General features: G+C 55.4%; 4 protein-coding genes across 4 annotated transcripts in view; 3 read left to right on the top strand and 1 right to left on the bottom strand.

The window, feature by feature from the left end:
- Nucleotides 1-176: 176 nt before the first annotated feature.
- Nucleotides 177-746, top strand: BDZ99DRAFT_519602 (uncharacterized protein; the record flags this gene model as incomplete). The annotated part of the gene is made up of 1 exon (XM_033725430.1): nt 177-746. One exon carries the CDS (start codon nt 177-179, stop codon nt 744-746), a length of 570 nt encoding a protein of 189 aa, XP_033577890.1.
- A 34-nt stretch (nt 747-780) lies between these two features.
- BDZ99DRAFT_441565 (helicase SWR1) lies at nt 781-6,284 on the top strand (the record flags this gene model as incomplete). Its single annotated transcript, XM_033717774.1, has 5 exons — nt 781-1,089; nt 1,150-1,404; nt 1,457-1,912; nt 1,966-5,770; nt 5,827-6,284. The coding sequence occupies 5 exons, from the start codon at nt 781-783 to the stop codon at nt 6,000-6,002; spliced, it is 5,001 nt and encodes a 1,666-aa protein (XP_033577889.1). The 3' UTR covers nt 6,003-6,284.
- A 471-nt stretch (nt 6,285-6,755) lies between these two features.
- On the bottom strand, nt 6,756-7,841 carry BDZ99DRAFT_475793 (uncharacterized protein; the record flags this gene model as incomplete). Its single annotated transcript, XM_033722018.1, has 3 exons — nt 6,756-6,763; nt 6,859-7,050; nt 7,103-7,841. 3 exons carry the CDS (start codon nt 7,839-7,841, stop codon nt 6,756-6,758), a joined length of 939 nt encoding a protein of 312 aa, XP_033577888.1.
- Nucleotides 7,842-9,964: 2,123 nt separating this feature from the next.
- Nucleotides 9,965-11,426, top strand: part of BDZ99DRAFT_291142 (uncharacterized protein) — a 2,841-nt gene continuing 1,379 nt past the window's right edge. Inside the window, exon 1 of the mRNA XM_033714097.1 lies at nt 9,965-11,426. Coding sequence (XP_033577887.1) covers nt 10,156-11,426 — 1,271 coding nt within the window. The 5' untranslated portion in view covers nt 9,965-10,155.

Raw genomic sequence — 11,426 nt, 5'->3', positions numbered from 1 at the left:
GCAGGCGTGACGGCGAAGAACAGACAATGCCCTCCTCCGGGCCGCGTTAGACCACGCAGCATCCGACGGGCAGCCCCGACGGCGACGAGTGTCGAGGCCTCAGACCGAACCGCCGTGTAGAATGTGAAGCATAATTGCGCGTGAATGCCCGCCCCCGCCGCGCCGCCTGAGCAATGATGCTGCTGGTCTGGACGGGACCACGGCGGCATCACGTTGCTCTTGGGGCCTCATGCTTTGCGGAGAGGGCGGCCGTCATCCTCCTCGAATCATGGCCGAGCCCGCTGGACCTGTCGCCCTCGCAGAGCCTGCCCTCGCCCATCTGCGCGCTGCCCCGTCCTGACTTGCGCCCCCGTCACACCAACTTCATCTCGTCGTGGAAAAAGTCGGACGGCCGTGTTGGGAGACCTGGCTACTGCTCATTTGCACGACGACCCAGGGAAGCTGACATAGCGCGAGCGGCGCGAGAGCCACGATCCAGTCCACGAAGCCCGCAGTTTCTCCCCAACTCCTCCCTCGCCCATTTCCCCAGGCCCGTCGCCATCACCACCATCCCACGCTCATCACCGCTCCCGCGCCGCATCACCGCGCGCCGCCCTCGCTCCGCCGCCAGCCTCGCCGCCAGCCGTGGCCGCGAAGACGCGCATCCTCTCTTGCCGGCGACGTCGTCTCTCCATGGCCCCCTAGACGCCGTCCGCGATTGTGCCTCTGATGTTCCGGAACCCGGTGTTGCAGCGGCCTGCCGATGAAGCAGACGACGGCTTGTCGCGAGACCGTGACAGGATGCCAGGGGAAACGCCAGCTTACAATGCGGCCCATTCGCCCACGCAAACAGCTTTCAGTTACTCGCCCACCCATCGAGCACCCAACTCGCAACCCAACACGCCTGCGCCCTTGCCGCTTCACCACCCCAGCTATAACCACCCTCACTCCCGCCCTCCGCCGCCAGCCTCGCCTTCTACCACCGGCCTGCCTCCCATCGCGTCGGCTTTCAGCAGCACCGCCTCCAAGTACTACGACCCGACCTCAGACCATGGGGACAGGACCGTAGGACGAAGCACGCCGCGATTCGACGGCCACTACACGCCGCAGGTATGCCGCCAAACTTTTTTCCAGCAACCCCTGCATCATCACGCTGACTCTTCACTATAGCAGAATCGAGACTCGTACGGCTTTCCTGAAACGCGCCCCCCGGAAGCCTCCTACGACAAGCCCTATCATTCACCCGTCGCGAACGCCTTTCCTCATCGTTCGCCATTGCATCACCCCCAAGCCCTCGCCCATCCGGCAGGGCCGATGGACACCATGTCCCATTCCCCCGTATCGCCAACGGTATACCAGTCAATGGGTCGAGGAGCAGTTCAGGTGCCGCCACAGAACTACGCACGACGGCCTTCGACGGCTGAGGTGAGGTTTCTCATCAACTTCACTGCGACCTCCGTCACTAACACCATCGCAGACTCCAACACAAGCCCCCGCGAGAACAGCAGACCCTATGTCGCTTTCGAGCATCATGTCTGGCTCTGATCCTGAGCCACCTGCATCGGCGCCCCATCCTCCACCCACAGCTCAACAACCCCCGATGCCTGCGAAGCCGGCCGCAACAACTGCCCTCCAGGTCAAGCAGGAGGTTTTCGCATCACCCGCGCCCCCCGAGCTTCCTATGGCGGACACCATCGTAGTCTCCCGTCAGCCGTTTGACCAAGTCATTCTCAACGGCGACTCGCATTATCCTCCAGCCCGCAATATACCCATCCCCGACGAGAAGGAAGTGGAAAACGAAGTGGCTCGCATTGAGACCACGGAGATGAGCGACGTGGATATCCCTGGCTTCGACGAAGAGCGTCTTGAGTACCTGCAACGGGGAAAGAAACGATCACTGGAGGTTGAGGCTGTTGAATTGGAGAAGCGCAAGGTATGTTCTCAACCGCCATATTGTGCGTGCATTGTACTAACCAGCGATTACAGCGTCGACGAACCGCCCAGCTTAATAGATTTGCCGATGTCTTTGCTGCCCACCGCGATGCATCGAAAGCGCAGTACAGCAGCACAATGGAACAGGCAGCTTGGCAAGAAGTTCAGAATCAAGAAATCGCCGAAGAGAAAGAACGAAAGAAGGAGATGCAGCGGAAGCGACGGCGAGAAAAGACGCTCCAGAATGAGCAAATCAAGCTGCAGGAGGCAATCAAAAAGAGTCAAACTGCCCAGACTGAAGAAGAGCGGGAGAAGAGTGTAAGGGAAGCGCAAAAGGCAGAGAAGAAGGCCAAGGCAACCCAACAGCTACTCCAGGGAGTCACCGCAAATCACGACATACGAGAGGTCACGCCGCACGCCCCGAACCTCGAGGGTGGCACCATGAGCTCTTTCCAGATGATGGACGATACTCCACAGCTTGGCAAAAAGCGCGGAAGGACGGGCACGCGTTTGAAGAAGACCAAGGAACAGAAGCAAGCCGAGAAGAACGCTGCTGCCGCCGCACAGGCCGCCATCGACCGAGGAGATGAGCTGCCCGTGATCGCGCCCAGGGAGGAGGCTCGCCTAGAAGCACTCAAGAGTCGCAGCCAAACTGAGGACTACTCAGGCCCCGCTGTTCTTACGCAGTACAACTCCCTGGCCTATCAGAACCTGTTCAATCAGATCTGGAAGGACATCGCAAAGAAGGATCTTCCAAAGGTTGTTCGGATCAAGGAGAATTCGCTATCCACAAAGCAGTCCAACCTTCGCAAGACAGCCCAGCTCGCATCCAAGGAAGCTAGGCGATGGCAGCTTCGTACGAACAAAAGCATGAAGGATGTACAAGCCCGGGCGAAGCGAAGTATGCGAGAGATGCTCTCGTTCTGGAAGCGGAACGAGCGCGACGAACGAGACCAGCGCAAGATGGCCGAGAGGCAGGAGCTGGAGAATGCGAAGAAAGCGGAAGCTGAACGCGAAGCCAACCGACAGAAGCGCAAGCTCAACTTCCTGATCTCTCAAACCGAGCTGTACTCCCATTTCATCGGAAAGAAGGTCAAGACTGACGAGGTCGAGCGATCCACCGACGATGTTGCAGTTGCTGCTCAAACCGCCATATCCGCGAATCCAAACGCTCCAACGGTGACATTACCAGACGCAGACGCCAACGCAAAGATCGGCAAGGTTACCAACTTTGAGGATCTTGACTTTGACGCCGAAGATGAGAGCGTCCTCCATGCTGCCGCCATGGCCAACGCGCAGAACGCTGTTCAAGAGGCTCAGGATCGTGCTCGCGCGTTCAATGGAGAGGACCAGAGCAACCAGATGCAAGACTTTGATGAGGGCGAGATGAACTTCCAGAACCCCACAAGTTTGCAGAGCATGGATATCACACAACCCGCCCTTCTCAACTGCACGCTTAAGGAGTACCAGCTCAAAGGTCTCAACTGGTTGGTCAACTTGTATGAGCAGGGCATCAACGGTATCCTGGCAGACGAGATGGGTCTAGGAAAGACCGTCCAGTCAATTTCTGTCATGGCATATCTCGCTGAAACCCACAACATCTGGGGTCCCTTCTTGGTCATCGCACCGGCCTCCACTCTTCACAACTGGCAACAGGAAATCGCCCGATTCGTTCCAAACCTCAAGGTACTTCCATACTGGGGGAATGCCAAGGACCGCAAGATTCTGCGGAAATTCTGGGACCGAAAGCACATCACCTACTCTAAGGACTCCTCCTTCCATGTTCTGGTCACCTCGTATCAGCTCGTCGTTCAAGATGCCCAGTACTTCCAAAAAATTCGTTGGCAGTACATGATTCTTGACGAGGCTCAGGCTATCAAGTCTTCCCAGAGTTCCAGGTGGAAGAGTTTGTTGGGCTTCCACTGCCGCAATCGGCTCCTTCTCACGGGCACTCCCATTCAGAACAACATGCAAGAGCTTTGGGCTTTGTTGCATTTCATCATGCCTAGTCTGTTCGACTCTCACGACGAGTTCAGCGATTGGTTCTCCAAGGACATCGAGAGCCATGCGCAGAGCAACACGAAGCTGAACGAGGACCAACTCAAGCGATTGCATATGATCCTGAAGCCTTTCATGCTTAGGCGTATCAAGAAGCACGTCCAGAAGGAGCTTGGTGACAAGATCGAACTGGATGTCTTTTGCGATCTCACCTATCGACAACGCGCTTACTACAGTGGTCTTCGCAACAAAATCAGCATCATGGATTTGATCGAGAAGGTTGTCGGAGATGACCAAGACAGTTCCACATTGATGAATTTGGTTATGCAATTCCGCAAAGTCTGCAATCATCCAGATTTGTTCGAACGAGCCGACACCAACTCACCACTCTCATTCGCATCCTTCGCCGAGACTGCCTCCTTCATGCGCGAGGGCCAGAATATCAATGTGAGCTATTCCGTACGAAATCTCATTGAGATCCGAATGCCGAAACTTGTGTGCCGCAATGGAGGTCGTCTCGACATCCCCGGTCCAGAGAATTCCAGGGCCGGGTTCAAAGAGCAGTATTTGTACAACCTCATGAATGTTTGGAACCCCAACAATATCCATGAGTCTTCCCGTCAAGCAGGAGCCTTCTCTTGGCTCCGATTTGCGGACGTGTCAGCCAACGAAGCATCGGCCATTGCCAAGAAGGATATCTTCCAGCGAGCCATCGAGCAACACCAACAGCCACAACACCGTGGTCGACTTGGTGTTGTGTTTGACGGAGACGATGACTCGGTCTTTGAGCCAAAGCGCTCCATGCTGAACATAGTCGGCCGGGAAGACAGGGTGCCTCTCGCCGAAATCACTGCTGAGGGTCACATGTACAACTTGCTCAATATCTCTAAGGCTGCTTTTGAGGAAACTGGCTTAGACAACATTGATCGTTGCTCCAGACCGTCGGTATCGGCTCCTCCCATCGAGCTCTACTGTGCTAGTCACGGTGCGATTGCTGAGAAGCAGAGGCATTTCTTCAATGTGCCAATGCGTAAAGCACTGTACGGTGTCTCCGAGAAGTCAGAGCAGGCAATCATCCAATCGAAAGTGGATCCAGCTGTCATGCCCGCTACCAGCATGCTGCCACCACCAACGAATAGGAAGGGTCGCTTCACCGACATCGAAGTGCCGTCTATGCGCCGCTTCGTTACCGATTCTGGCAAACTTGCGAAGCTCGACGCGCTGCTCAAGGAACTCAAGAAGGGCGATCATCGCGTACTGCTCTACTTCCAGATGACGAGAATGATCGATCTGATGGAGGAGTATTTGACCTATCGCAACTACAAGTATTGCCGGCTGGATGGATCTACCAAACTCGAGGATCGTCGAGATACAGTTGCTGACTTCCAGAGCCGTCCGGACATCTTCATCTTCTTGCTGTCGACTCGTGCTGGTGGTCTTGGTATCAATTTGACAGCTGCAGACACGGTCATCTTCTACGACTCCGACTGGAATCCTACCATCGACAGTCAAGCCATGGATCGTGCGCATCGTCTCGGCCAGACCCGACAGGTCACCGTGTATCGTCTCATCACTCGCGGCACCATCGAGGAGCGCATCCGCAAGCGTGCTCTGCAGAAGGAAGAAGTGCAACGCGTGGTTATTTCTGGAGGCGCCGGCGCTCAAGTCGATTTCAACACCCGCTCTCGCGAGAATCGCACCAAAGACATCGCCATGTGGCTCGCTGACGACGACCAAGCTGCTGAAATCGAGAAGAAGGAAGCCGAGCTTGCTGCAGCGGAGGCGGCTGCACCGCCAGGCAAGAAACGCAAGAATGCGAAGAAGCGTGCCGACGTGAGCTTGGACGATATGTATCACGAAGGTAAGCCCACCATCCCATTCCACAACTTCCCGAATACTCAACTAACACACTCATAGGCGAAGGCAATTTCGCCGACGACAGTGCAAAGCCCTCGGGCACCGCAACGCCCGTCTCCGCCATCGAAGGCGCGCCCAAGCGCAAAGGCAAGGGCATGTCGAAGAAAGCGAAGACGCTCAAGCAGCGGCTGGCGATTGCTGATGGCCAGACCGACCACGCGGCATCAACCATGTAACACCAACTTACTTTCTTCATCATATTCCCTTTCTCTTCTCTCTCTCTCTTTTCCAATAAACGTGTAAAGGGATGGCGTATGCGGAAATGCTTTTTCTTGCCTTGTTCGGTTGCATTGCGGGTGACGGAAGGGAAAGGCGGTTGGACACACATTTCTGTACCAGTAGATTCTTCCTTCGAATTTTTCTCATACACCTTTGAGGCACCTCAGGCAGTGTCGTCTACGTAGCAAAAGTAAGATCGTCAGGCTCTAATTTGAAGCGCATGTTGCGATGTCCCTTTGATGACTTGCTAGAACGATGTTGAGTGATCACGTGAGGATGTTGAAAGGGGTGTGAAATCTGACATTTTTTAACACCTTGGCACCTTTAAAGCACTACAAACAGCGCAATCCACATGTTAAAGCACACGAGTGAAGACTCTAATGTACAGTATATGTTAGGACGGAATTCCTAGAGCTCCCAAACCGGCATGAGCGCTCAATAGGTTTTCTATCTAGCTCCACCACTATGAGCCACTCCAGACAGCCGTACCACTATGCTAAAAGCACACGAACGGCGGCCTATTCACAGACCACTTCTCGATGTCATTGCTCAATAGCTGATTATAGCACACGCGTCACAAGGTATCAGATTCTGAGCTTAACAGCCTCATACATCTCTAAGCCACCTCATGCACATGCCCCCGAACCACATCCAAAGATCTACAGCATCACCACTCACAGACATCACAGACTTGACTTACCTCTGCTAGCTCACGACACTGTCGACACGCTCAGAAGATACGTTAAAAGGGGAGGACACCTCCAGGGTGCCTCGATTGCGCGCCAGCGAGCTTCTTACCGTAGAATTACTTACCATAGAATCGGACTACCTTATTGGTGCGCCAGTGCACTGGTGACCATGGGAGAGAATGCTTCTCAGGTAGACGGACAGTGGCATCCGATATAGCCTGAAGAGCAGAACGTCCAGCGGACAAGCTCAGCCTCTTGGGAAGAGCTGCTTGAAGAACGGGGCTAGAGGTTATAGTTTGATGCGGATATCTGCTTCCTACAGGACGTGGCGCAGGAGCTCCGCAGCGATCATCTGCGAAAGCGCGCACCGAACCCTCCGCGTGGACGCGCGAAGACACGGCCAGCTGGAGGAGCAGGGCCTGTGGCACGACGATTCTGAGGAGCAGGCCTTGCGGCGAAACCACTCTGAGCAGCAGGTCCCGTGAAACCACCACTTAGAGGAGCAGGGCCCGTCGAGTCTACGTCCATAGCATCGGGGCTGAACCCTCGATTACCATGAACGACGCCGCCAAACCCCGCATACGTCCTGTTAGGGTCAATCTCCTCAAGTACGCCACCATACGAAAGAGGGCCGTTGAAACCCGTGCGTGCCACGCCCTCCATCGAGTCATAGCTCGACTGCCTCGGCGCGAAAGCACCATTCCTCCTACCATTGCCTCGACCACCGCCACCCCTTGCAAACCACCGCCCGGGGTCAGAGGGCGCGGCCCCGATCCCAGGAAGCAGCTGCGGGCCTGTAGGCGTCACGCTGTCCATCGCGTCGTGGCTCGGCCGCCTCAGCGCGTTAGCTTGGAACATGGCAGCGCGTGCGCTCGCGAGGTTGCATGTCGGGCACTGGCTCCAGCGCTTCATGTTGCTGGTCGTCGCCAGCCAGTGACCGAAGCATTGGGCGCCGAAGATATGGCCGCATGTTAGCTGGGTACCGGCTTCTTCGGTTCCATGGATGCCGGGCCGGCCGGTGGCGGTGTAGAGCCGCGAGCAGAAGGGGCAGAGGCGGTCGGAGGGGTTGGCGATGTGCGTGGAGGGGACGGGGGTGCCGTGAGACATTTAGGTCTGTGTTGAGTTAGCTTGCTCTATGTGTTTTGGGGGACTTGGAATGAGTGGGGGTTTGAGGGTGGGAGATGGGAGCACTGGGTTTTATAGATGTGTTTGGATAGGCGTGACTGTGACTGGCGTGTAGAGGACAATGGGACAAAGAAGGTGACTGGAATTCGTGGAGTCGAACAAGGAGACAAAGAGAGGGAGTACCCAGAAAATCATCTGCGGCCAATCATAATTGGATTGAAGGAATGGTAGTGTCGATGAAGTCGCTCCTGTGCACACATCACTTATTCCCACAGTTCTGTATAAGTTGTTTGCGGTGGCCGCTCCTGAACACTCGAGACCCCTCCTACTAGGAATTACGGTCGCATCGTCGCCATCGCGCTTGATTTGCGGAGCACATCTTTTCATGGCGTAACAGAATTCCTTCACCACAGCACCACTATCGAGCTCTTATCACTTTTGATGCTTATAAAAGGGCCTTATCCGAGCCTCAGAGCCTCACTACCATATCGGGAAGTACATATTAGGGCTGCATTTCCTTAAAACCGATGTAACAAGAGCCGGCGGGCGTTACGAACAAGCCCCAGACCAAGAAGGGGATACCTTGGGATGACAAGAAGGCATGGGAGAGGCTGCCGGACGGCAGGAACTACTCGCGGAAAGACGACCGGACCAGGGATCGAGGAAGGAAGAAGGTAAAGGGCATCACGTGACTCAAGCGAGCCGCTCTCGTTGCTCCCTCTTGGCGGAGAGACGCAGGACTAAATTGTATGAAGGGCGAAAGGCTATATAAGTTGTGAGGATTCCCTTTGTACTTTCGTTTCTTCGTACTTAATCTTAAGTTATCTTGCTAGCTATCTTAGTTGTACTTAGGTACAATACGATTGACGATCTTTCAGTCAGGATAAGTCTCGCACGACTAAAGCATAACTAGGAACCGTTCTAACGTCGACCCCTACGTACCTCGTGTCACGTGTCAGCCCGTGGCATAACCTCGTAGGTAAGCTCGCGCCTAACCATACAAGTACCCTCTCGGTACCTTATTAGGAGTTGTCTTTAGGTGAACGAGAAGTTCATAACAGCCGGTCCTCCTCACTGCTGGTCTCGCTCTATAATTAGCTGAGTCCCATTTGCGACTACCTAGACTATCCGCCCCACGGACTCTATGGGACTCTATGGCGAACGCCATAGAGTCCATGGGCGGATAATTTGGATGAAGGAGGGTGAGTATCAGCTGAATGTATTTCCGATGTGTAGGCGCCGAGGCTCACAGCCAAGCAACGCAGCCAGCGTCTATCTCAGCCTCGTGATAATATTCTGCCTCGTCAAGCTGAAGATGGACCAGATGCCTCTGCACTGCTGGCTTAAGGCTTTGCCTGATATCGCCCCTACGCTCTCACTATCTCTTGGGAAGTCTGCATTTCGATACACTTACTTTACTCCAAGACGTCGAGACGATGGCCGAAGCACTAGCCGTGGTCGGCATCGTCGCCAACATCATTCAACTGATCGACTTCGGCACCCGGGTTCTGAATCGGCTTAACCAATATCAGTCTACGATTGCGGAGATCCCGGAAGCGTTCTGTCACATCAAATCTGAGTTGCCCGTATTACTAGATGCCCTCCGTCAGACGAAAGCCGCGATCGATGCTGGATCGTTGCAGGATGAAAGCAAACGGGCACTTCTTCCAGCGGTGGAAGGGTGTAGCGTGCAGATAAAAGCGCTAGATGAAGTAATTGAGAACGCGCTGCCTGCATCAAGTGATTCTTGGGCTAGAAGAGGCAGGAAGGCCCTGCGGAGCCTTCGGTATGACGCCCAGGTGAAGAAGATAACAGCAGTAATTCGAGGCTATGTCCAAACGCTGACATACCATGCCGCTGCTTCATCGAAACCTTCAGCAGGTAAGCACTCTTTTACGTCCATCAGCAGGTAACCACTCTTTTACGTCCCAAGTAGCTTCGATCCACCCTAACGTCCGTCCCCAGGCTACACCCTACCGCCTCCCACCCCTTCCTCGACGGTCCCCTTCCGGCGCGACGACGACTTCGTCAGTCGCGACAGTCTCACCAAGATACGCCAGATCTCCGCGAGGCCTGCAGCGCGCGCGGCGCTGGTTGGCCTCGGCGGCGTTGGGTGAGCGCTGCAGCTCGCAGCTGTAGAATCAATACTAATTGCCTGCACAGAAAATCTCAGGTTGCCATCGAGTTTGCCTACCAGGTGCGGGACGAATCACCGGACACATGGGTGTTCTGGGTGCACGCGGGCACGCAGGCGAGATTCGAGGAGGGATACCACAGAATCGCCGAGGTGACGAGGATGGAGGGCTGGGACAACCCGAAGGCGGACGTTCTGCGGCTCGTCTGCAGCTGGCTGTGCGACGAGTCCAACGGACGGTGGGTGATGATCGTCGACAATGCTGATGACTCAGACGTCTTCTTCCCGCCACTCTCTAGACACCAAGCTGTCGCAGCGGGCAATCTGGGTCAAGCAGCGGAACCGCTATCGGACTTTCTGCCGCAATCGCCGAACGGGTCTATTCTTGTGACGTCTCGAAACCAAGACGTAGCATACAGGCTGACGGGCAGCTACGCTACCGTTATCGAGGTTAAACTGATGGACGATGACGATGCGCTGGCTCTTCTTGGGAAGAAGCTTGGGGCTGGCGCGGACAAGAAGAATGCTGTGGAACTAGTCCACTTGCTCGACTGCATGCCCCTCGCCATAACGCAGGCGGCGGCTTTCGTCAGGCAGAGAGCGCCGCGCATGACCGTCTCACGATATGTAGAGGAAGTGTGCAGAAGCGACCATGACCGGGTCCGCTTGCTGAAAAATGACGTGGGAGACAGCCGCAGGGACGGCAGAGCGTCCAACTCCATCATCGCGACCTGGCAGATCTCGTTCGAGCATATCCGGACCAATATGCCGACGGCTGCTCGGTTGCTGTCGCTGATGAGTCTCTTCGACCGCCAGGGGATTCCGGAGTCGCTTCTTCACGACAAGTACCAGCTGAATGAGGATGAGGATGCCGATTTTGAAGATGACATTCATACGCTGACCAGCTATTCTCTAGTTAAGATGAGCGCGGACGGACTTGAGTTTGAGATGCACCGGCTGGTGCAGTTCTCGACCAAGACGTGGCTGGCGCTAAACAACAAACTGGAGCTGTGGCAGGCGACGTATGCAGTGCTCATGGACGAAAGCTACCCGGTAGGGCGACCCGAGAACTGGCCAGTGTGCCAGGCGCTGTTTCCGCACGCTCAAGCTGTGGTGAACAACCAGCCGAAGGACGCAAAAGCGCTAGAGGCATGGGCGTCAGTGCTCTTTAAAGCGGCATGGTATGCAAGCGAGATGGGACAGTATAACAAGGCGCACGAGATAGGTTCTGCCGCTCTCCAGGTCAGGGAGACCATTTTAGGAGCAGAACACCTAGATACGCTCAGCAGCCTCAACAGCCTTGGACTAGTCTTAGACTGGCAAGGCCGGTATAGTGAAGCAGAGGCGATGCATCAACGAGCGCTGGAAGCCAAGGAGCGGGTGCTTAGAGCGGACCATCCCTCCACGCTGACCAGCATGGCCAACCTGGCGTC

This window comes from Mytilinidion resinicola, assembly GCF_010093595.1.
Source record: "Mytilinidion resinicola strain CBS 304.34 unplaced genomic scaffold BDZ99scaffold_8, whole genome shotgun sequence".
Taxonomy (NCBI): domain Eukaryota; kingdom Fungi; phylum Ascomycota; class Dothideomycetes; order Mytilinidiales; family Mytilinidiaceae; genus Mytilinidion; species Mytilinidion resinicola.
This window is presented reverse-complemented; position numbering and strand designations above follow the sequence as displayed.